Source organism: Trematomus bernacchii, unplaced genomic scaffold, assembly GCF_902827165.1.
Source record: "Trematomus bernacchii unplaced genomic scaffold, fTreBer1.1, whole genome shotgun sequence".
Classification (NCBI taxonomy): domain Eukaryota; kingdom Metazoa; phylum Chordata; class Actinopteri; order Perciformes; family Nototheniidae; genus Trematomus; species Trematomus bernacchii.
In genome coordinates, this window is record NW_022988098.1 from 781,642 (window position 1) to 808,514 (window position 26,873).

A 26,873-nucleotide genomic window follows, 5' to 3' on the forward strand; every position below is an offset into this window, starting at 1 on the left:
CAAGAGGTGGTTGAATCAAACTGATATTTTTGTACGGGAAGCTCTTCAGACGTCTTATGAATTCACTCCAAGGGCAAGGCTTTTAGTTTAGCTCCTTAGGAAACCGAGTCCTCCATTCAGGTTCTGATTAACATTCTGCAGCTGAGCGAATCCCATCAAGTGTTATTAACTGTGCAGCAGGAGCGGAAATCAGCAGTATTACCGGTCGCTGACTTCAATCAGTAACGTCTAAAACCCTTTAATGCTTGTTTGTTCAGAAGGTATCCATTTAGGGGAGAGCGGGAATAGTTGTAACACTTTCTGTCTCAGCACCTTTTACTTACTGAGTGAGAGTGTTAGAGCTCTGACATTTTGAAAAATTGTGCCATTACTTGCCTTCTACAAATAGCAATATTTTTCTCAAGTATATTAACACAATTCAGCAAAAAAACTGTACTTTTTTAATATCTCAATATTTTGAGTTGCATACCAAATCCACTTCTTCCTTTCTTACCCGTCACATTAAAAGCAGCCCCCCCCCCCCCTGCAGAGTGGACACTGAGAAATGCAGCAGTTGACAAATGCACATAAAAAATGACGTGTCAATGTGCTAATAACCAATTAACTATCCTTCTTCAGATTCTCAGTGCTCCACAAAGAGTAAGTACAAAGTACAAGTCCTCTCCTCCAGTAAAGTAACTCTTCAAGAAGACTCGTCCTTGCTGCTCATTGGAGACTTTTTCCACTGCTGTGATAACCGCTGTTTCGATCCTCTTTCGCTGAGTTTTTGTAATTTCTTTCTCAATGTGACACGGCAGATAGATTAGGTTTTCTCTTTGGCGACAGACTGGATCGTCTTTCACTTAACCCTATCAGACTTCTCAGTAACTGTCAGGGCATGCTGAGGAAAAAGGAGTAAGAAAGAGGAAATGTGTGTCATTGGGGTTAGTTGTAATACTTAGTGAATATGCCTCCTTTGATGGTATATGCAAATAGGAAAGTAGGACTATACTGGGGACGAACTCTGCTGAGACACATGAGTGCATAATATTATAAGTGAGTTATTGCATTGTGTAAAGGGATGCACGGAGTTGTTGAAGCCTGTTGATAAAACAGAACAATTAGTCATCTGTGAAAAGAGAATTAAAAATCGTAGTTTTCTTTAACATCCAGCAGAGGGCGATTCTACTGATGTATAATAAAAAATAAAAAATCTGATTGTATAGAACAAAGTTCACATTTGATCTCAGTCACTGCTTTAGTTAAACCCTTCTTCAAAGGTAGCAGTGCTATCTTGGTAAAAACAAGAAGGGCTTTTATACCTGAAAATCTGAGTTTTGGCTGTGAACACTTCTTTACAGCATTCACGTTTCTCTTGCAAGCTCAGAAGGAAAGAAGACCTTTAGATTTTATACAACTTCTGCATTTTTATGTCGACTTTCCAGTATGTCTGATTGTTAATATTGATATAACCACAAGGTGGCAGACTCGGGCTTATAATTTGCTATTTATTTGCTCCATAGTGGAATTATCCACTGTGTTGTGGCTTAAGTATTCAAACTGCCAAGGTCCTGCAGGTAAATAGGTCATTTCTTCCTGTTGGATAGCTGTTTTTACTGTTGAATTGATCTTCTGGGTTATTCCTAAATGTATCACAAGTTGTGACAATTCTGTGCATGCGTATGTGTGTGTCAGCAAATATAGTATTTTCCTCTTCAACAGATGGTTCACTCTTAAGTTCCACTTCCCCCTCTTTGTTGTGAAACATGTCTTTTCTGTATGAGCTAATGATCATTCTCCCTTTAGGTTGCTGAAACGTTAGGATGGACAAACTGCAGAAGGATCAGCCGGCAGCAGACCAGAAGATGAAGGACTCTGGGAAGAACTCTGAACAGGTGAGTGACTCACTAGGATAACTCAATCATATAATACAACATATAAGGCGTGGAGGCGTGTGGCGCAGTGGATAGAGCGTTGGTGTTCGGATCAGGGGAGCACAGGTTCAAACCCCACTGCAGTCAGCATGTCGTTGTGTCCCTGGGCAAGACACTTCACCCCAAATTGCTCCTGTGGGGATTGCCCACAGTATTGAGTATGTAAGTCGCTTTGGATAAAAGCGTCTAACATGTAATGTAATATACAGTAATCATACAATGAGCCACCAAACAACACCTTTTGTAGAAGTTCACTGGCTGAATGGGTTTGTCATGGCTGTTTGACATGCTTTTGTTATTTGGCTGTTATGTCATACTTTAACCCATTAATATGTTATTGGACATGCAGGGTGTCATTGTGAGCAAGCCACAGCTCTCTACATGATCTTTGTTATGGTCAAACACAGACGTCTGTGCTGTTATCCAAAACCCTATTTGAGCTTTTTACCTGCCGCTGAAATAGAGGCAATCTTTACTGCTAAAATTACAATATCTTATTCGTGTTTTAAGAAAGAAAAACTGAAATGTAAGATGTAACATTTGCCAGGTTTATAAAATGATTGACTGATGTTAAGTAATAGAAATGAAATAGAAAAGTAGGGATTCAGTTCGGGAAAGTTATAGTACTACAAAGTAAAACCGATTTAAAACAAAGAGACAAACAAAAGTCTTTGATCATTAACTTTAATTACATTTTTACACATGCCTATATCCTGGTGATCATAAAACATTAGTTATTCAGAATTCCCTGCATGTGTCCACATTGTGTTAATACGATTTATTACAAGTATTTTCACACAGAAACATCGTAGAGGAAAATCACTTTTAAGAAACATGTTTATTAGGTTCTATTAATGTGTTACAGATAACTTTTCTGAAAGAAATATGAACTGTACACCACTCACTTGATCTCCTTTCCTCTCTACCGCTGGCTACATAAACATTAGAGCTATAACTTTGATCACGCTGCCAGGGCAATGTCAGTTTTATCAACAGCCAACTAGTAACCAGCAATAAACCTCACCTCAAAGATAACACATTTCCTGTTTTCCAAAGTACGATCCTCCAGGATAGAGACCTGCCAAGAAAACTGAAGTTCTTAGCGAAGTATGAAAATTCATCCAGTTACTGCCATCTTAAGAATCAGGCAGACGCAGCAACACTATTGTATTACAGTAGGTGTTGTGGACTAATGAACTGTATGCATTTAAACCAGTTTAACTATTATGCAAACATTAGAGCTATAACTTTGATCACGCTGCCAGGGCAATGTCAGTTTTATAAACAGCCTACTAGTAACCAGCGATAAACCTCACCTCAAAGATAACACATTTCCTGATTTCCAAAGTACGATCCTCCAGGATAGAGACCTGCCAAGAAAACTGAAGTTCTTAGCGAAGTATGACAATTCATCCAGTTACTGCCATCTTAAGAATCAGGCAGACGCAGCAACACTATTGTATTACAGTAGGTGTTGTGGACTAATGAACTGTATGCATTTAAACCAGTTTAACTATTATGCAGAAGGTTTTATTTAGTAACTACATTCATATATGTCAAAGTCAAAGTCAATGTCAATCTTTCAGTTTGTGTGTACAGACAGAGAGATCGAAATGACGTGTCCAACAATCCCGAATACGAAAATAAAACGATACAATATACAGATATGTATAAAAATATGTATATCCTATATACACAATCAACAGACACATTTACACATATGCACACATTAAGATAAAAAACACAACAATCAATATATACAAAATAACAGTCACTTCAATATCAATATCATGCATAGTTATTCAAGTAGTTATACAAGGTGTAGTTAGTTATACTAATTATTGGCCATGCCATATGCAGCAGCTCGGGGTTAAGTACCCAAGGATACTTCGACATGTTGACAGTAGAAGCTGGAATCGAACTACCAACTTTCTAATTGTTAGACGACCGCTCCACCTCACAGCCGCAGTCACCCAAGGTCATACTTGAGTTCAACTTCTTTCAGTCCAAAGCTATGTTGCACCATCAATCATAGTTACGCCATCTCATCAAATCCAGATGTTTAGCTCTTCTTCATCCCATCAACCTCCCTGCCGGCGTTTAGACAGCTGCACCTCCACCTTAAGATCCCCAATATCACCATGGAGTGAAATCTTTAAAGATTTTCAATGTCTTTTATCTCGTGCACACGTCAATTAATGTTTTTTAAGCCAAAATAAGTCTCTCCTGATTGAAATATTTTGGTTTGACATAACTTCGGACTCAATCAAAGGTATAAAAATGATCTGTCTTCACATATCAGTTTCTGGCAGTGAAACTCCCTAAAACTACTAGATATCTGAACTAGCACTCTAAACCTAATCACACACCTAAAGGCTATTCTTTGTGATCTTCTTTTGAAATATAAATGTATTCTCTAGCGTCCTTTGAGCATCCCCTGAAAAAGTTATGAGGCCCGGATAAGATTATCAAAATATGACTCGTTTGTGTATGGCTGGCTTTGAGTTACAACACTTTGAGGGCAATATGTGGGTGTATTGTGGCAAATCTTTTGTGCATATATGATTACAATGAATTGTATAGTGTGTCATTTAGAGTCTACTCGATTATGAACAGATGAAAGGGTTCAGTCTACCAATTTTTGTTTCATATCAATCAGTGAGTACAGATTTCAAACACTGGCAAATACTGAGCCAGCGCCTCTGCCCTCTAACATGTATCTATAATGGGCTCGGTCCTACAAAGCAAAAGCATTTATTTCATCACTTCATACACCTTTCAAATTGATACATTTTGAATAGTCTATCAATGCCATAGACTTGCTCCAACCTCCTTTTTCTGTAAGATCACACTTCAATACAACTTATTCTGGAATCAATTATTATGCAGAATGTGTGTGTGGAGATATTTTGTTGAATATGCCTCCTTTGATGGTATATGCAAATAGGAAAGTAGGACTATACTGGGGAAGAACTCTGCCGAGACACATGAGTGCATAATATTATAAGTGAGTTATTGCATTGTGTAAAGGGATGAAGATATACCATATGTGCAGAGAAAACATTTATTTAACACACCTATGTAGCACTACTCTCAAGGCACTAACTTTGAATGTGTCTTCCAAGTTTACTCACTGTTATAATTAGTGCAGACACCCTGCTAAAATAACTTCAAGTTTTACGAAGTTACAGGCTGTACACCTCTGTTTGGCCTTGGAGCCACTACCTGCTATTTTTACTCAGATGTTTCCTTTTACCTTGACTATTCATTTAACAGATACAATCACATTTTTTAAAGCTACAGTACATGGAGTAAATGCCACTAGCTAAACTGGCATGCTCACATAGCCTTTAATGCCTTATTTAGTAATTTACAACATTATATTTAATAACTTAATGCTGATGGCAATATCATCCGATCATAAATTTGAATAAGTGGACAGGGAGACTCTTTCAATTAACTGTACTTTCTTTGACTTTGCTACACAACATTAAAGCAGATAATATATTGTGCGCATCACTGTGTGCTCTCATCCTTAACCTTGCAACCTTTAGGAGTGATGGGCTGACATTGCTATCCCCATAAAAAGGCAAGGAGTGGGAGAAGGCTGTTGATAAAACAGAAAAATGTGTCATCTGTGAAAAGAGAATTAAAAATCGTAGTTTTCTTTAACATCCAGCAGAGGGCGACTCTACTGATGTATAGTAAAAAATAAAAAATCTGATTGTATAGAAGTCTATGAGAAAATGACCCTACTTTATTCACTTCAATTCTTACTTTAGTCCTCAGTTTCAAGTCTTCTTCAATAGAGCATAGTAAACTCTTTGTAAGTTTTGCTATTATGAGTCCCACTTTGTGAAAGTTACAACATTTGTTCACCTAAAAAATGTCTTTCTGCGTTAAGTTGTACTTAGTGCCAACCTTTTGTGTCACTTATGGTTCCATAAAAACAAGATGGCTCTGGCCAAATGCCAAACTCAAGGCTGTTTCGACAAAACAACGGGTCATGGTGACAACACATTTAAATGTAATCGAAAAATGACCATCAAAATCACAACGCATCCAATCTTCCCAACGTACAGTATGACCCTATTACATTAATTCTCTGCACTATCTTCTGGCCTAAATGTCAACATGCTCATGGGCTCTCATTGTCTAATTGTCACAGTTCCATTACATGTTCATCCTCTCAAAGGATATGTCTTGAATTTCATGACATTGTGGCCTTTTCTCGTTTGCGTGAGCCTTTCATGGGTTTAGCTCAAAATGTAATGAGGTTCCTCGAGTAGCAACATTTCCCTTATGGTTTTTGCTCTGTCTTGCTCTTATGTACAATAGGTTTTAATGAACCGCTTGTGGGCCTTAACACTTTTTCAGTCTTGCTATGATTAATTTTTTATACCTGCACTACCTAACCACAGCATAATTTAAATCTAATATTAGGCCTATGACTTGTTCACTCATTCATTTTTGATGCAGCATGTGCAGTTCATTTCTCACTTAATTACAGGGCTCGTATAACTGCTGCATTTTCATTCAGTGGTCTTTCTTTGCTCAGCCAATGTCAATCCTTGCACACATGTTGTTAAAGCAGTGACATTCTCAAGGGAATATCCCAGTTTATCCTGGACTGGATACCAAGGCCTTTTCGAAGCGTCCTCTGCTGAATTCCCTTGTTTTTGTTCCGAACTTGACATTTATCAAAAACAATGTGTCTGACCATGGCCTCTTACATGTTCATGTTTGTATTCTCAGTGTGTTTTGTGTGCTCTCTCTCCAGCAGCCAGTCACAGCGTGTCTGTTCAGCGCAGCCTTCTTCGGGGCCCTGGGGTCATCTTTCATTTACGGCTACAACCTCTCCGTGGTCAACGCTCCTGCTTTGGTGAGTCAAACTGTTGCATACTGTTGCCTGCTTGCTTAGAAGCAACATGGTTTCACTCCCTTTGTTTGTACTAGCAGATGTGGGGGAAACATCTGAAGCAATTGGAGTCAGGACTCAGAGAGACACGAGGAGAGCTGGAGCTTTGATGGCAAACACTGATGGTTTATTTGGAGCTTCGGCCGGAGAATTCACAAGACATGTCACGGGCAAAGAGTTGACCACACGGTTGAGATGCCACAATAAATTCTGAAGAACCCTCCTGTAGTTCCAGGTTTGAACTAGTTCAGAGTGTAATAATCAACATTCCTCAATAGATAGACTAAACAGCTGAGGGACACTGAATCACAGTTGTTGTCGCTTATGGCTCGAGGTCATCTACACCCCGAGAAGGAAGTTTTCCACCCACAACAATAACTATCTCTAACCGTGAGTTGCCCGGTCATAAACTGGTAACAACAACAAAATGCTAGGGCAGCCCCTCCTTAAGGGAGATAACGGCTGCTCAAGGCTGGGCATCTGCGTCAGAGGGCGAAGGAGGACATGCAGGGCAAATTATTCCCCAACAGTAGAAATCAATGAACATTTATTTTGTTAAGAGTTATCTTGTCTATGGTTGCACCGTCTCTCACAGTTTTTCAAACACACATTAAACAAAAACCAATAAGACCAAAGGCATCAGTCTTATTAAAGGGGCCTTATTATGCTTTTTGGGGGTTTTCTCCTTCTTGTAGTGTGTTTCCCTGCCTGAAACACCTCGATTTTACTCCTTTGTTTACTTCCGTAACATAATGAAATCATTATGTAACACTCACACTTCTATTGGCTAGTGCTCCAACACGCTTTATGTTATAGGGTCATAAAAATAAAAATAGACAGGCATGGAGACAATTGGCACAAAAAACATTGCTTGTACTACACTACAAAACATTTTTCATAGACTGTAAAAACTGAAATTACATTTCTTTAATAGCTTCAATATACGTGTCCAGTGAAGCATGGCCACTTTGGATTACTTGTTATGAGGAAATCGGAAGCCAACCAGGTATAATAAGTATTATAACCCAAACAACCCTCAGCTCTGGTATTGCCAAGTACTTTAAATGTTGCACCAAATACAGAAAACACATTTAATCTGAAAACACTGAAGCAGAGCCTGTATGTTTCCTGTCTAAAGTCCTGATGATTCAGTGGTTTTGAGAGTAAATATGAACAGTCCGGCCTTGATAACGATACATGCAAACAATATAAAACAGAGGAAAAGTTCAGGGTATGTTTTCTGAAAACATTCAGGAACATTAGGCACGTCGTAATTTATCATATTATATGGAATTTGGAAATTGAAAGCCTTAAAGCCACTAATACCAGTTTATATAATAATATGTGAGGAGTCTCATATTAATGAGCACATGGAGAATTATCTGCTTAATCTGAGAGATTCAAGAAACTGATTAAGAAACATTTCTTCTTTTCAAAGTTTCATTTGTTTTTTCTTTCTTGGCATATTGCCAATTGGACATTCTCCAAGTGACTAAAAGAGGGTTTTAAATTATGTTCCTAACCCTGCAATGAATGCAACATTGTAGATATGTTTCTTAGACCACTCCTCCTGTATGGCTCAACATATTGTAACCTCATTTGAAAATAAGAGAAAGTAGAAAGGTCTCTATGGGCTCTTTTTAAAAACTATATAAGAGGTTAATGGAAAACATGCTTATGCTGTGCCATGATTTTTCCTAAATACATAACGCTGGAGGGTTTTTTATTTATTGATTCATTTGCTGTGTGATCCCACAGTAACACCAAATGTTCCAAGGGATAAATATGTAAAAGGCTTACAGCTTGAACCCCGCTGCTTTAATGTGCTGACAACAGTGGCACAAAGGTTTAAAGAGGAAACCTTTACTACTGATCCCAGAACAGCAGGGTTCCTGTTTAATTAGGTGCTCTATCTACCATAGACTGCTATTTACGATTTGAGTGAAGCGCACATCACAAGCATAGCTGTGATTGGTCAATTCAGTGCGCAATAGGAGGATGAAAGACCTGAGTCTAATTGGTAAAAGTGTGATCTCCAGGATCACTTCAGTAACGCTGTGCTTCACAGTTTACAGATCAAATGTAGAGGACCATTACAATTAAAATGATTGTGATGCCCATTATGTATTGTCGGGCTGACTCCTATCAACAGATGAACGTCAGAAAAAGATCACAAGAAAGGTCTATAAATAAGTCTGCCATCACCATACGGACACACCAAGGCCGTTTCTCAATGTCGAGTAAACCTGCTGCAGAGTCACTATTTTATTACATTATTACATGTCATTTGTTAGACGCTTTTATCCAAAGCGACTTACATACATTCAGTACTGTGGACAATCCCCACAGGAGCAATTTGGGGTGAAGTGACTTGCCCAGGGACACAACGACATGCTGACTGCAGTGGGACTCGAACTTGCTATCCCCTGATTCAAAGTTCAGCGCACTAAGTTCAGCGCACTATTCCACTGAGCCACAGCCTGCCATACTACCTTCAAGTATACTACGTCATCGAGTGGCACCGAAGGACTGTTTAAATGCATGTTAAATGCCCAGCATTCGGCGCCACTCGATAACGTAGTATACTTGAAATAGTGGCTTTGCAGCAGGTGTACTCGACATTGCTCTAATAAAAGCTTTAATATACGATAAATGTCTCAGCTCTGTCTATTCTTAACTCTTCACAGGAGGGCTTTATTAGACACTGAATCAGACGGCTTGTATTCACACCTGAAGGGCTGACTCTCACGCTCCTCCATCACACAGCTTCACTTCTCTTTCTGCTCTTACAATAGCCTGATCCCTCAAAACATGGGCCTCATTTCTGCCTCCATAAAAGTCTTACAGATAATGTTAACAGCTGTCCTTCAAACCTTCAGATTAAGAAGTGTTTCCCCACAAAAATGGTCACTGAAGACACTGTTATTTCTTTTCTCAATTTGATGTGTAACCATGGATCATTTTCATTGATCAATACACTGTCAAATGTACAGATTTGTATTTAGTTAAAAAAACAGTATATACTCAAATTAATGAGTAGATATATAGATCTAAATAGCCATTTAAGTTGGAACCAGCCTCTTCTTGCCTGAGCATCTCCTCTATCTTTGCTGAAATGCCACTTTTCAGATGGTATATTTTCAGGTAGCTTCTTATTCATTGTATTCATGTTGTTTGTACGATGGCTGACAGGTGCAAACACATTACGACAGCCCGAAACACTTCCATTAGGAGAAAAGTGCTGCAGCTTCAGTATGTTTGCCATACATCAGGTTTCATATGGAAGGACATTCACAATAAATGGCATGCTTTTTTTCGTAAAACTAGAAACCTCCACTGTTGTCTGTACGTGCTAATTTGATCAAGCTGATCAAGCTGATCTTTGCTTACTCAGTAGTTCCTGTCAATAATCTGCTTCTGTCAATGCACCAATTCTCCAGTTGATATGATGAGCTGTTGCTTTTATTTTATTCTCTTTGTAGCTTCTCCTCACCTCGAGCACCTGCTGATCACTAAGTGGCTCTTATCCAACATGTCTCCCTCTGTCTTTATAAATGTGATACATAAATCAACTGGCAATATCCTCTCTTCTACTGTTCGTTTGGCAAACACATTGAAATGAAAATAACCGACTGTACGCTCTCAAACCTTTTTTCTGAAAAAGACTGGCTCACCGAAATGACATGATTATTACAAAAAAGATAAGTGCTGTAAATTTGCCTGAAAGCTTAATCCACCCCTGTTATAACTATCCCCTAAAATCACAATAGCAAATCCACACGATGCAGGTCAACCAACATTTAGTTTCCCCCAGGCACAGCAGCAGGTGTGCCTCCAGAGAGCCACTAACATGTTGAGCAGCTCAGATGGAAATGGTACGAAAAAATGTACTTATAGTAATTTATTATCTACTCCCCTGGCCGTTTGGGAAATCAGCCAAAATGAAAAGTTATGTGAGATCCCCAAAGACGACATCATGCGTGTCCAGAGTACTGAATTTGGTTGCTAATTAATTTAACTCCAACCACCAGGTCAGAGAGGGATATGCAGTGTTCCCTGTTGTTATTCTCTGCAGATTTGATATGAAAACCTTGATCACTGTCAAGCACTGATATTATCTCTTTATATTCCAAAAACTAAAGTGTGTGTGTGTGTGTGTGTGTGTGTGTGTGTGTGTGTGTGTGTGTGTGTGTGTGTGTGTGTGTGTGTGTGTGTGTGTGTGTGTGTGTGTGTGTGTGTGTGTGTGTGTGTGTGTGTGTGTGTGTGTGTGTGTGTGTGTGTGTGTGTGTGTGTGTGTGTGTGTGTGTGTGTGTGTGTGTGTGTGTGTGTGTGTGTGTGTGTGTGTGTGTGTGTGTGTGTGTGTGTGTGTGTGTGTGTGTGTGTGTGTGTGTGTGTGTGGTGTGTGTGTGTGTGTGTGTGTGTGTGTGTCGTGTGTGTGTGTGTGTGTGTGTGTGTGTGTGTGTGTGTGTGTGTGTGTGTGTGTGTGTGTGTGTGTGTGTGTGTGTGTGTGTGTGTGTGTGTGTGTGTGTGTGTGTGTGTGTGTGTGTGTGTGTGTGTGTGTGTGTGTGTGTGTGTGTGTGTGTGTGTGTGTGTGTGTGTGTGTGTGTGTGTGTGTGTGTGTGTGTGTGTGTGGGTGTTTTGTGTTGTGTGTGTGGTGTGTGTGTGTGTTAAATGGATTGTTAAAAAATGCATGGCCATTAATTTCTAATTAACTCGTAGTCTCTCGCACATCAAAGATGTGATCAGACGGTGAACTCTGTGTGATTTATGAGTGAGTAGAAGCATAATTTCTGCCTTCTTACAAAAAAAAATCGTATTCACATCCTCCTCATTTTTAAATCCAATGCATTTCAGTGGGAAGTTGATGGAATTCGAGGCACAAGGTTCACAAGTCCATACTGTTGGTGAACATGTACCTGACGAAACAGGGAAAGTATTAATGTGACAGCAGAGGAAAGGGAACAAAGTTTAGAAGTTACTAGTTTAGGAAACTATACATCATATTTAAAGTTATGTCAGTAATTATTAGTAATTTAATTAAATGAAAAACACATGTTAAAAGCATGTACAACATATTTCTTAAATATTAAATAAATTCAGGAGGCCTTCAACTCACACCTCCGGCGGAACTTTTCGGGCATTCCTGTGGAGGTTGGGGACATTGAACCAGAGTGGGCGGTGTTCAAAACCTCTATTGCCGAAGCCGCGGTGGGGAGCTGTGGTCTCAAGGTCTTGGGTGCCTCAAGGGGCGGTAACCCTCGAACCTCTGGTGGACACCGGTGGTCAGGGAAGCCGTCCGACTGAGGAGGCCTTCAGGGATTTGTTATCCCGGGGGACTCCCGAGGCAGTCGCAAGGTACCGACAGGCCCGAAGGGCAGCAGCCTCAGCTGTGGCCGAGGCAAAGCAGCGGGTGTGGGAGAAGTTCGGAGAAGACATGGAAAAGGACTTTCGGGCGGCACCAAAGTTGTTCTGGAAAACTGTCCGACACCTCAAGATGGGGAAGCAGGGAACCATCCAAGCTGTGTACAGTAAGGATGGGACGTTGTTGACCTCAAATGATGGAGTGTTAGGGCGTTGGAAGGAACACTTTGAGGAACTCCTGAACCCGACAACTCCGCCCTGGACTAAGGATTGCACCACTGCTTTTTGCAGATGATGTGGTTCTAATGGCTTCATCGGTCTGCGACCTTCAGCACTCACTGGATCGGTTCGCAACCGAGTGTGAAGCGGCTGGGATGAGGATCAGCACCTCCAAATCTGAGGCCATGGTTCTCAGCAGGAAACCGATGGACTGTCCACTCCAAGTAGGGAATGAGTCCTTACCCCAAGTGAAGGAGTTCAAGTATCTCAGGGTCTTGTTCTCGAGTGAGGGAACAATGGAGCATGAGATGGGCCGGAGAATCGGAGCAGCGGGAGCGGTACTGCAGTCGCTTTACCGCACCATTGTGAAGAAAAGAGAGCTGAGCCAGAAGGCAAAGCTCTCTGTCTACCGGGTCATTTTCGTTCCTACCCTCACCTATGGTCATGAAGGATGGGTCATGACCGAAAGAACGAGATCGCGGATACAAGCGGCCGAGATGGGTTTTCTCCGCAGGGTGGCTGGCGTCTCCCTTAGGGATAAGGTGAGAAGTTCAGTCATCCGGGAGGGACTCGGAGTTGAACCGCTTCTCCTTCGCGTCGAAATGAGCCAGTTGAGGTGGTTCGGGCACCTAGTAAGGATGCCACCTGGGCCAGGCACGTCCAGCTGGGAAGAGACCAAGGGGTAGACCTAGGACCAGGTGGAGGGATTATATCTCTTCACTGGCCTGGGAGCGCCTTGGGATCCCCCAGTCAGAGTTGGTTGATGTGGCCAGGGAAAGGAAAGTTTGGGGCTCTCTGCTGGAACTGCTACCTCTGCGACCCGACCACGGATAAGCGGAAGAAGATGGATGGATGGATTTAGTTATTAAAGTAAAAACCTAGATTGCCATTTTGACATGTTGTACATGGCATGGTTATTGCTGTAAAACAGGGAATTAGAATGAAGCGTGGCTGAACTCAGCCGCCAAGTCAGAAGCTAGTTAATTATGAAAGGGTTTCATGTGTCAAGTCGGCAGCCTGAAGTTTAATGAACATAATGTACAAGAGAGATTAAAAGATCTAAAATGTAGCCCTTTCTTTATATCTCAATAAAATAAAGGATAATGGTGCATTCAGAGGTCATATCAAAATATATGTGTTTGTCTAATGCTGACAAAGCTAGTAACTCGTTGTGAGAGTTGTTCTGCCTGAAGTTTGCGAGGACAGCCTATGGAAGAGAAATGAACATTGTCACCTATTTTTGTTTTATAACCATTAACTGGCAGCAAACACAACACAACGGCTCTTTCAAATGTGAAATGCGGGATGAAATAAAAACACAAGGTTTTTTGTTCCGTCTGCTTTTGTGCTGACAGTGTCTTGAAGGACCCTTCGGTGAAAGCCCCCATTTCTTTCACTCAGTGAAACTTTACTTCGTTATTCTCATTAAATGCAGTCCTTGAATACATGACATGTGATGTATTAGTGGAATTAACTATTCAATTCATTGCATTCACAGTTTCAAATACAAGGACAAGCATAAGATATAATGGAAGTATGTGAAATGGGACAACCAAATAAGCTACCCAAACTTTAGAATAGGGACCCAGAGACTAATCAGGAAGTATACATTATTATATATATTATTAACATATCTATCATTTAAGAGAGTTGTTGTATTAAACAGAAATATTACCAGCTTAAAAAACATGAAACATAAACTAAATGCCCAGAAAACTTCAAAAATGAAAGTGTGCTTTTCCAAATAAATATGTATGGTAGGGGAGGTGAGAAGGCTTCTAAAAATTAGGTGTAATCATTTTTGTTTAAAATGAACAATGGACTTGACCCATGTCTGCTTCCCATGTGTCTCTTGTATTGCAGTACATTAAAGCTTTCTACAACAGGACATGGATGGAGAGGTATGGGGAGCCCCTCGGAGCGGAGACCGCCACCCTCCTCTGGTCCGTCACTGTGTCCATATTTTCTATCGGAGGCCTCCTCGGAGCCGTGTCTGTCACCTTGATCCTCAAAATACTGGGAAGGTGAGTTGACTCACTGCCACTCCTATTGATTCAGGATTCATTTGGTATAATAGAATAGGGAGGGATGAAACCCTCTTTAATGGTCACACATGCAGAGCACACAGCACACACAGTGAAATTTGGCCTCTGCTTTTAACCCATCCTAGTACAAGGAGTCTAGTACTAGGAGCAGTGGGCAGCTATTGTACAGCGCCCGGGGAGCAATGGGAGTGGGGGGGGAAGGGGGGTGTCCGGTGCCTTGCTCAAGGGCACCACGGCAGGGCAGGAGGTGAACTGGGACCTCTCCAAGTAGAAGTCCACACTCCATATTTAGGTCTGGTCGGGGACTTGAACCAGCGACCCTACGGCTCACAGTCCAAGCCCCTACTGACTGAGCCACTGCCGGACTAAGGATTCTGACCCAAGAATGACTTTCATTAAAGAGGCCCTATTATGGCTTTTTGTTTTTCCTTTCCTGTAGTGTGTTATATAGGTTTCTGTGCATGTAAATGGTCTGTAAAGGCTAAAATCCAAAATGTCCCCCTCCTGCCTGAAACGCCTCCTTTGATTACTTCGGCAACATATAGTGACATCAATATGTAACATTTGCGCTTCTATTGGCTAGCACTCCAACACCTTGTATGTGATGGGCTAAGGGGCAGGACATCTCTAAGCGGTTGACCAATCATAACAGAGCCGGCCAGCTAACCAATCAGCGCAGACTGGGCTCTGGTTTCAGACAGAGGGTGAAAAGAGGTGCTGCAGCACAGGCAGTATGAGTAAAATAAAGAGCCTTTTGAACATTAAAGCATGTAAACATGTCACAGTAGAGGCACAAAATACAAATATTAACCTGAAAATTAGTATAATATGTCCTTAATATGTATTAAAATATATTTTAGTTTTGATCATGCACTAGTTGGTTTTCCTCACAAATGTCACCTGAAGCTTGACCAGTCATCAGCAGCCTCCTTGAAGATTACACATCGATTTCTTTCTTTCTTCTTTGCTGGCTATAAAGAGTAGTACGCCTCTTTAAACTCCTCTCCTTATCATCTTCAAGATCAAATGGTTTTTGCTTCCAACACCATGTTCAAATGTCCCTTCCTTAAACCTTTTTTTATAGGAACGCTTTCAAGAAAATGTAATGTCTCTGGGTTTAGTTTTTCCAATCTTGCAAAGCTACAGTTTTAAGTTCTTTTTTTTTATTGCATTGGTAGGGTAGGTAAGTTTGAGAAACCAGCTCGAGATCGCTAGAATTTGAAAATACACAACCGGAGAAAATCTGCCACTTCCTTACAGAGCCCCTCCTCCAACACACACGAACGCACACATGACCAATGAGGGCACGAGATAAGTTTGTGCACAGATGGAAGGCTGACAGGCAGGTAGGCCATCCAGTTATTTTAGCCGGGCCGGCTAAAATGATTGGTCGTGCTTTTTACAGTACTACGGCTTCCACAGATGACATTTTTTTTATGGATTCTTTGTCAAAGCACTTAAGATATTCATTGCTATCGGGATGTTAAGAGCATTCCATGGAATATAACAAAAAGTGTATCTCAAGCCGGTTTCTCAAACTTACCTACCCTACCTTTAAGAAAGCATATTTATTATTAATACTATTATTTTTTTAAATCAACTTTTCAGGATGTAGACAAGCTAGCTGTGGTTCTGCTTTTTAAATAAGTTATATCACAAGTAATTAATTTGCACATTTCTACAATTAAACTAAAATGAATACAATATAAATGTGCAGATATTAGGATTTATGAAACATTTATGTAGGATCATTTTATCCTCTGCCTGAATGTGATGTGTCTCTCTTTTTAAAATCAATATTCTGCTCTGGCTTCAGAAAGGGAACCTTGCTGCTGAATAACATCTTCGCTCTAATAGCTGTGCTGCTCCTGTCCCTGGGTGAAAGTGCCAAATCTTTTGAGATGCTCATCATTGGTCGGTTCATTATCGGGGTGGACTGTGGTAAGTGTTTACTGGGCTGGAAAAGTATGGCTTCTACTCACAACTCAGGCAGTTTACAGCCAGTGTAGAGCAAATTACTGCAGGGAGGATTAGAAGTGTATTGTTTCCCGTTGGTTTGTTTGTCAGCCGGATTACAGAAAAATACTGACCTAATTTTCAGGACACTTGGTTCAAGGATAATCCATCACATTTTGGATTCAAATCACAAGGAGGATTCACAATTTTAAAGGTCACCTATTATGCAAAATCCACTTTTTCATGTCTTTTATACATAAACATTTGTCCCCTCTGTGTAAAGAGATTCTGAACGTTTCAGGAAAAAGGTTTCGCTCACTTTTTGTCCTGATCCATTTATATAAAAACCTGTCTGAATATGAGCTGATCAGATTTTGGCCACTTTATGATGTCATAATGCTTTTTTGGCTTGTGTAACCATTAGCCAATCACCAGCCAAGGTAACCAAAACAATGTAATATCCTTTTCAGTTTCACAGAACACAAATTGGGTTATTTACATAATATGTTTACATGATTTTGTTGTGCAATAAAATAACCAGATGGACACACGATAAAGGAAATGTTCAAATTCGGCTCTGATCGTAACATCGGGCCATTCGTGAGGGCATCTTGAGCCGGTGGCAAAATCTTTGGCATGCCAAAAAATTGATCATCGGTGCCATCGGGGCGAAAAATGCCCGATGGCACCGATGATCAGACGATGATTTGACAAGATGCCCTCACGAGTGCCTTACGAAGGGCAAAATGGACACACGAATTAAACTCGAAAATGAACCTTCGCAAGGTCCTTCGGAAATTTTTTGGCATGCCAAAGATTTTGCCACCGCTCACGAAGTTGCTGCCGGAGCCTGAGAAACTCCACCGGCGGTCATACGATGGCTTAAGATGCCCTCACGAATGGCCCGATGTTGTTATGATCAGAGCCGAATTTGAACATTTCCTTTATTGTGTGTCCATCTGGTGTCAATTTCGGGCTTTAACCATCTGTTTTTATTTCCTTATTTACATTAAAAAAACTATTTTGTTTGAATGCATTCATAACTAAATGAACACTTAAATACACTACATGACTACCTAATACACATAATCCACTAATAAGAAAAACAACTGATTGACAATAAGATGTAGCACAACACATAATGGATACAACCTTTATACTCATACATGCATTAATTGTCAAACCTACCACCTGGTCATTATTAATGTTTTGTGTTTCTATAACTAACCCATTTTCCCATTGTTCATCAAAGATATGAACCATCTTTACCGTCAAACAGAATTCCCTTTGAGCTTATAACTAGATCCCAGCTGACAGTAACACACATTTACCTGAACTCTGCCTCAGAGAAACACTATCCACTTCATTTCATCAGCAGCTTCAAATAAGATCAAATGCTTCACTTCCTTTAAGTGAGCAATGATCAAGAAGCACATCAGAACAATCAAAACCAGGCGTGTAGGCCCGCCCGAAGGAAGAAGATCTATGGGAAATGACAGATATTGATGGTGGTTAACTAATACACACAGCTGTCAGTAAAACCTTGATTACAGTTTTAATTTAACTTTCCCTCCTGAGATTATTAAGAAGGAGCTTTACATCAGCACTCAATTATCACTGTGATGGTGGGTTGCGTCACCTGCAGACACACATTATCAGGAGATCAAATTGTTGTCAGACAGTGCTTCACTTTGACCAGCTTCTGATAGAAAGTGAGTACGTGTGAGTGTGATATTTACACCTCATTTGCAAGTCTGACAAGTCCTCAACTCCAGACAAGCCTCTCAGAAAACAAGGCCTGTGCAATTTTGTACGTCTTATCTTTTACTGTGTGTATTGTACAGTATGTTAATTATAACTCTGCCTTTTGGGTATTGTATTATATTGAAGCAGTGTGTATCCATTTTGCACTTGAATAATACTCCCCACAAACCGCTTGTCTCATCTTACCATTAAACAAGTGGAACCCATCAAGCGAGTTTGAGACCTTAGTGTTAAAGGCCTCAGGAACAAATTCCTACTCAGCACTCTCACTTGAAGAAATATCCTTATTATATGCAGATACCCCCATTTTTAATGCATAGGCCATCTACATAAGTACCCATAACATTGCCACACGATTGAGGAAAGTTCAGCATTTCTCCAATTACAACAATTGCTTCCTACTGTCAAAGTGGAGTTGAAGTAGTTGCCAATGTCTTTGTATTTCTATAGTAACACATAACAGATTCAGAAACAATTTGGACATATTATCAAGATTAAAGGAACAATAAGTAGGGATATTTGTTCCTTCAGCTCTACCTATTCATAGCAGCCACTTGAGGAGCGGTATCACGTAAGGTGTGATGTTCCCTCTATAATTTGATCGGTATCATATTAAACATAGGTCTTGATCTTTTGAAAACAATATCTTATTGTTTTCTCGACAGGTATAGCTCTCTGCGCCCTCCCAATGTACCTGGGAGAAATTACGCCGAGACATATCCGAGGATCCATTGGCCAGTTCAACGCCATCCTGATCTGCTTCGGCGTTTTCACGGGACAGGTGCTGGGGCTGCCCGAGCTGCTGGGACAGGTCAGTGACATGGAAAAGTTTGAGGATGTTAACTTTTTTTTCTAAATAACATTCTTCTGATAGCCTTGCAACTACATTTTGTGCCTATAATACATCTTCTTCAACTAAAGGACTGAGTGTATTTTTTTGTTGAAAATATGAGTTTGCCTTGAAGCGAGCATCAACTTTTCCATTGGAGCTGCATTCGTGTTCTGCCTCAAGCGTTCAGCCATTGTGAATGATGTTGTATTGATTTCAGAACTTTCTTTAAATCACACTGACTGGTAGAATGAAAAGCGCCAAACACAAATGGCAAACTTTTAAAATCCCAAAGGCATAGGAAAAACCGGGCATGTGGGGAAGGATGGGGATACATAGTGAATATTATCAGTTAATTAAAACTAGCTCAAGTAAACAGTTTGTTTATTTGGGGAATTTGAAGCCTGTGCTGTCCTTGTTTTGCTGGTTTTTCTCCCCATCTTGTGCTTCCAACTAAAGCTTCAGTTTACACGCATTTCTCCAAAACAGCGTGAAAAGGCCAACACGTCCTTCATCTCTAATCAGCTACCAACAATGCCATTCGTAAATCCCCTCATATTTTTATTTGCATCTTAAGACTTGTAATTCTTGTGACATACACGTCTCGAGTTTGACAACCTCAGGGACGCTCATGTGATATCAAGTAGTGGTTGAAATGCCAATCTATCCATCAGTAGAGACGGGGGGGCCTCATGGAGAGTGACAGACCTCTTCCGTGTAGCACATCGTTTCATTTAGTCTTGACACCCAAGTGTGAGATCGTACCGGAGGAAAAAAAAGACAAACGTCTCCACATGCACTTAATGATTTCCCCTCACTTTTCTTCTGAGCAGATCTATAGCATGTGTCGTCTCAAGCCACTTGGGTAATATAGTCACGTTTTACCCTGCACAGCATTTGACTGGCTCTATCTGTCCCGTGTTTCACTAGGATAGCAGCAGGAATTCTCAATCACACCTTGTTTACCCTAGAGGGAATGTTTTCCACTTACCCTCCCTTCTCACCTCACTGCCCACAGCTGACTCGGCCTACTGCTGAGACACTTCCATGACAGGGATCCAGTCGTGCTTGATACACCTTATAATTCATTTGATATCCAGTTTATTTTCAAGGGTTTAAAAGAGACATTAGCCTCAGGCACTTGTGCTTTGAAAGCCACATTCATTTGTTAGCAGAAGGACCATGATATCCATTCTTGGCATTGTCTGTTCACACAAGCTCACTGCCTACTCATGTCTGTGTATTAAACGATTAATGGCTCAATGTATTTACGTCCTATAGTAAAAAAAAATGGCAGTTCGATCCTTGGCTGCTACTGATTGTGTGATGAACTGTCAATAAGCAAGACACTGAACCCGAGGTTTCACCCAAAGGGCAAGCCAGAGCTCTGACACAATTCACAATAATATTTGTAGCCATAACCATTTTGTGATGGTTAAAATGACATGACTTTTATTGTTGTACTGGCTAATATGGCTACACAACATTCAGTCATTGTGCCAGTTAACACAACGCTCAACATCACATCGATTGGTTTGCTGGAGGTCTTTAATTACTTGTTTCTGGTGTATAAAGTCTCAAATCCCCTCAGTTAGATTGGTAAAACTGCCTTTTGAGATTTTTGTATACACAATGACAGACTTTTAAATACCCCATTTTGTTTGAGAAGAGTGAATGCCACTGTAATCACGGTTCTTGACTGAATTATGCAAATGTTTTTTACATTAATGAGGCAAGATGGCATGGTACTGAACAGCTTCTGTGTTTGTCCACGAAATCATGGCTTTGAAGTATTTTATCAAATGCAAACAGACTGCATCCATATCCTGTTTTGTTTGGGGCTTATACTTTGTACCGTAACATATGTGCCTAACACAGTATTGCATCCAGCTGTTTGCTCATTACAGTTGTATGAGTTTGAGTCACGTGAGACAGACACAGGAACACTGATTAGAGAGGAGCAAAGGAATCAAAATCGATGAGAATATTAAGCAGCTTTTTATCTTTTCTTTATTTGTTTTAAGCCAACATTCTCAAATGATGTCATTGCACTCAAGCTTACTTGATATTATCAGATGTAAAACCCCTCTCTGCTGTGGGCCATTGTTTTCCTAAAGGTAAAGCTTGGTAACATGCCTCCTTCCCCAAATTGGCTCCTTCTGCATCTCCTCCCTCAATTGACAATGTATAGATAGAAAAATGCAGACCCTGAGCTTTCTTTAAAGAACAAACAAAGTTACTGACTGACGGACGGACGGACGGATGGACGGACGGACCAACAGTTTTCAATCCAACAAAGATTATTTAAGAGCAGCACACATATTTCTAAGCCAGTGAATTTTGGATCAAGCTGCTTTTGAATAGTTTCTATAGGCACATGCCGTACTGCATGAAGGCATGTGGAATGTGAATAATCTGTTTTCTGTCAGCTTCCTCACTTCTTTTCCATGATTTTGGATTAAACACGATTGGCATTTTCTGCCTCGAAACTTGAAAGTAATTCAATTTATTCCTCCCTTAATCAATGTATATTTTCAAAGCAATCCTTGCCCTCTTAAGCTTTAAATCCCCTCGTTCAGCTATAGTTGTATTGTTTTTAAAGGTCAAATCCTTTGATCTGGTCAAATCGGAGAGGATTTGACCAAATTCTCCACTCCTATTTTTCGTCTTTGTCACTTTTTGCTGACATTTGCACAAAGGCATATTGTCCGAGTTTACAGCAAAGCCGGTACTCATTCTTTATTTATGAGTATTGGTTCGTCCGTCCTATCCATCATTCCGACCTGCAGACCACCTTTATAAATATCATATGGAGTCTTCACGCCACCTCTGTTATGTATTCTTGTCACCTCTGCCACAACCTTCAGGACCACGAGCATCTCGGACATAAACGACTACAATGGCACCTTGATATTTGCTAGCCTTTGGTTATGAGACTCAAACACTTTTCTCTCCGTGGAGGCTTCTGTCTAATGGGAGCCGTTCTAAGATGACACTCTTTGTGGGGGTGCAAAATGGTGATAAGCTTTGACAAATGATAATTATTCTAACCTTCATGCTTAGCCACCGACCTTCTCCCAGTATAGGGAAACATGTTTGGAGGGAGGGAGGTGTGTGGTGCAGTGGATAGAGCCTTGGTGTTGGGATCAGGTTCAAGCAGTCAGCATGTCGTTGTGTCCCTGGGCAAGACACTTCACCCCAAATTGCTCCTGTGGGGATTGCCCACAGTATTGCAAACATGTAAGTCGCTTTGGATAAAAGCGTCTAACAAGTAACATGTAATGTAATGTAATGTTTATTCCAGCCTTACATCAAGAACAGGCTTATAGCCGGTCTGTCACCGGACTCCCCCTGAGACACTGAATGCATCCACATGCTTAAAATGCAGCTTACTCGAGAAACATTGCTCAATGGCCATAATGTGCCTTTAACTATACTCTAAATCCTCCATCAGACCAGCCTTGGCTTCAGAGGACTGTGTTAATGGGAAGAAGAAGAAAAAATTGATGGTTCTTATATGTGAGGTCCCTGTAGTGCAATTAATTTTAGATGGTTTTCAGGCTATTACCGGAGTGATATGGTATTTTTTGTTACCTATTACAGTAACTACTGTGTGTGTACTGCATGTGAATCTTTTCAATTCCTCAACAATAAAGTACACAGTATTATGTACTTGCACTGACAGGAAAGGAACAACAGTAGCCAAGCATTCAGTGTTTTAAAACTCTCTATTAAAAAAGTACTTTGCAAGGCCTGTGTTTGGGAATTTTGATAACAAGCTCATTGACTTTATTTCAGTCAAATCTGATAAACATTATGGTATTGTTAAAATGTCATTTGAAAAATAGGAAAAATCTATGTCATACTGTATGTTCTGTGTAGTCACATTATATGAAAGGTTAAGTTCAACAGGGTTAGGGTATTCACTTTCTTGGCAAGAGTTAGCTATAACGATTAATACCAAACACTGTAAATGTAAATTTAGAGCGAGTAGCTTACCAAATAACTTGAAACAGGGTGCTGTAGTGGGTACAGCGTGCATGATTCAGTACATTTTCAGAAAAAAGTCAGTTATTTGTGGGCTGACTCGGTCATTAAAACAGAGTCGACAAGCTATTTAGATTTGGCTTATCGTATCTCTCGTTTAAGTCAATCAGAGCAGATTGGCCTTTTGAAAGAAAGGGGCTTAAAGAGACAGGCACTGAAACTGAGCATTTTAGACAGAGTATAATATACAGGTATATTCAGACAGACAGTATGAAAAAAACACATCCTTTTTCCACAGTATGGCATGTTAACATGTTCTAGTAGGAACCCCAAAGTATATGTATGAACCTGAAAATGAGTATGATATGTTCCCTTTAATATTCTCAGATTAGGATAGCACACAACTGCAGGGGCCAGGTTTCAGTTTGCTCTTCTGACAGACCAGGAAAATAGGCTTAGAGAGGAGCTGGCATTCATTACAAACAGCTAAAGCCAGAGGGATGATGGGCTCTTCTTCAGATCCTGGCAGATCTACAGATTTACACCTATGTCGTATAGCCTGAGATTCTGGTGACCTAAGGTTTTTTACGAACAAGATTTTGATTTATTGAGAATTTAATGTGGAAGGGTTGTTGTGTTTATCTTTTTAACGCCAGGAAAATATGTAGCCTCACATAATTGGCAGACTACTGAGCCCAAACATTTAAAAGGGAAAGCAGAATGTGGAGATGCCATTTTTATATTTTGTATTTCCAGTTGGAGTAGGAAGAAGAAAATAAAAGTTATATATATATATATATATATATATATATATATATATATATATATATATATATATATATATATATATATATATATATATAATATACATACAGATATTATATATATATATATATATATATATATATATATATATATATATATATATATATATATATATATATATATATATACTGCCTTCACCACTTAATTGCTCTTCCAGGATAAGAGAACGTTTAAATATTAGTTGATCTCTTTTTTGCTGTAATGCACCTTGTAATCCATCACACATTATTATCTAACCAGCTTACAGTGAGTGACAGCCACTTTAATTTCACCGCCCACTGTGGAATTAAAGATTTGTTATTAATTGTTGCTGCCTGTAAGACTAAGTAAATATTTGTATAGACCAAGTTCACGTCTCAACTGGGGAATGGTTTGTCCAGGTAAAGTAATTAACAGATAGTATTGGCTTGTATAATTGGATACGTCACAGATGTGGGCTACCTGACATTTTCATTACCTCTATCAGAGAGGGGCTACTGTTTCACACTAGCCCCTCTCTGGCTTCATGTACATTCTCCTCTGTTTCTCTCCTGCTCGAGACAAAGAAGATGTGTTTATTCCTCTGCCTCGCAGGATGACATCCTGTAGCCTTTCAGAGGAGATCAGAAAAACTGAAAAACTGTGAGGCTTGTTGATTACAGCAATAAAAAACATATTTCTGCTTTGTTTAGTTTACTGTAGACAAATATCACTCGAAGTCAAAGCTGTGATTTATTTTTTCACAGGGGATCAGGGTCGAGGGGGGCGACACAGCCTGGCCAAAACAGCCTGGCCCAGTTAGAAAACAGCTATTGGTGCACACATTGGTGCGTGTTGTCTATACTGTAAAACAAGCCTGAAATTGTGTGTGTGTGAAGCAGATAAGTCTAACCTGATTAGCATTGAATGTTGGATTTAGTTTACACCAGTAACTGTCAATATATTTACATCTACATTATCTAAACCTCCCTTGGTAAAGACCCTTTTTATTGTAGGGATATGTGTTTGTGAGAAGAAAAACACTGTCAGCAGCCAGTGATAATGTGCTGTATATCATTCATACCACACAATTTGAAGTAAAAATATTGTTTTTTTATAAGATGCGTATAGTACAGTGCTGTAATGCAAGCATTGATCTCAGAAAACTCAATTATTTGTGTGTCACAGCAGCCGCGGAGGGGTCGGATCTAAACGCCCACTCTCATGTCTAGCTGGGATAAGACGACCCACAGATCAGTTCAGCGGGCTTACATTTACTCAGCTCAGCAAGGATTTAGTGCAGAGAGGATCATAGAGAAGTTGGACTGTTACCAGTGTAGACAAACTCATTATCAGGCAGAGGCAAAAATGCCAACTGCTTACATTTTCTCATATTCCAAGAAATGTCTCTAAAGTTGCAACTTCAAAATGAATATTTGAAGATTCGCCCACTAACTATAGTTCATCTAATTAATTTGTCTAATTTTTAATAGTTAATCCTATTCTGAAAGTATTTTTTAAGACCTTTTATTTTTTAAAGATCAACATGGAGGTAGAGGTCCGCATTAATTGTTGGATATGTTACTTAGGACCTATCCTTCGTTTTACTGGATGTACACTTCATGTGAACATACGGCACATATTTCTTCATTAATAATACATTTGAAAATGTATATTGTGTTTCTCAGGGCACCAGCAGAGGGAAATGCACCCCCAACTGTGCTGCCACCACCGAGCAAATAGTGCTCATTGCTCATGTTTATTTGAACAACATATTTAAATGAGGTAACGTAATTACATTTGGTGCAAAATGCAAATGTGCCTCACTGCAAAGGCATTTAAATTCACAAAGATCAGCGCTAATAGCCGCACACAGTTACAGTAAAATGACTTGCGTTCTAGGAGAGTTGGTGATAACTTGCGCTCATTTATTAAAGCCCAGACTTTCCAACAAAGAATGATATTTTTCTCTTTCTCCTCCGTGTCAATTCATGCGGTCTTCTTTTTATAGTCTGAAGTTGTGTGTTTGAAAACACACACAGCACTGGCAGAGTGGGATAATAAATCCCAAACAGGGTTTCTCCCGTCACATTTATATTCATTTCCTGAAGTTTTAGGGAATGCCTCTGCACCTCGACGCAATATTGTCTGTGATATTAGCTACAGAGATCAAAAGCGGTTTTTTTCTCCAGGCTGTAAACATGTTAATTTATGCTCTAAAGTTGGGCAATTTAACTTGGGGGTCCAAGGGGATTGACTATTTGTGGAGCCATCCTCAGGTGGCAATTTAAGAAACTTCAGTTTTACCTTTTCAATGCTGGCTTCGCTTGCTGAAAATCTAAATATTTCCCTGTGGATATGGTGGAGACTAGGACTACTGTAATAATGTTGGCCGGATGTCTATATAAGCAACTGTTGACGTTTGCCATATCATCTTTACACCAATGTTTACAGTTTTTCTGTTGCCCTGAATTGACCAACTACATATTCTTACAGTACTCAAGTTTTCAAGGCTTTTATTGTCATGTGTGCATAGCTACGGTGTAGATATGACAATGAAAATCTTAGGTCACAGGCTCCTCCAACAGTGCAACACAATAAACAGATAAAATAGTACAAGTAAATAAAATAAAATAGAATAGAATAGAATAGAAACAGAATATGATAGAAACTGAGCAGAATAGTCTATACAGTATACAGTAATTGGAATATTGGTATATATGATGTATGTAAGTTGCAAACAGATGTTATGTTATTTTAAATCTGTTGGGCATTTCACTTTTTGTTTTTGGAAGTTGCATTGTACCGTATAGTATAGCACATACTTTACTCCCTAAACTGAATTGATATTATACATTGTGAGTGTAGGGTTCATTTGCAGCCCAGGCTGAATTGAAGAGAAGTTTATTACCGTTTTCATTTTAAAGTTTTACAGACTGACCTTTTCAGTTTTGTTTTCACCAGTTTTGTTGGGCAATTTGTTCATCATCAGACTTCATAGGAGTTGAGTTTTTCTCCCTAAAAGGGCACCTCTTTGCCAAATTCTCTCCATAACTACAAACATCTCTGTCTTGTTTGCTCAAGTGAGTTCATGAAGA

The 26,873-nt window shown here is 39.8% G+C and overlaps 1 protein-coding gene across 3 annotated transcripts in view; it reads left to right on the top strand.

Annotated features, from left to right (window-relative positions):
• The window catches only part of slc2a9l2 (solute carrier family 2 member 9, like 2), a 115,456-nt gene that overhangs the window by 16,662 nt on the left and 71,921 nt on the right, over nucleotides 1–26,873 (top strand). The window contains exons 3-7 of one of the 3 annotated variants that reach the window (XM_034121561.1): nucleotides 1,786–1,874; nucleotides 6,694–6,795; nucleotides 14,275–14,435; nucleotides 16,273–16,397; nucleotides 18,842–18,987. In XM_034121561.1, coding sequence (XP_033977452.1) covers nucleotides 1,803–1,874; nucleotides 6,694–6,795; nucleotides 14,275–14,435; nucleotides 16,273–16,397; nucleotides 18,842–18,987 — 606 coding nt within the window. In that variant the 5' untranslated portion in view covers nucleotides 1,786–1,802. Of the gene's footprint in view, nucleotides 1–1,783; nucleotides 1,875–6,693; nucleotides 6,796–14,274; nucleotides 14,436–16,272; nucleotides 16,398–18,841; nucleotides 18,988–26,873 lie in introns of those variants that run through there. The other 2 variants (XM_034121563.1, XM_034121562.1) reach the window with 2 other exon arrangements.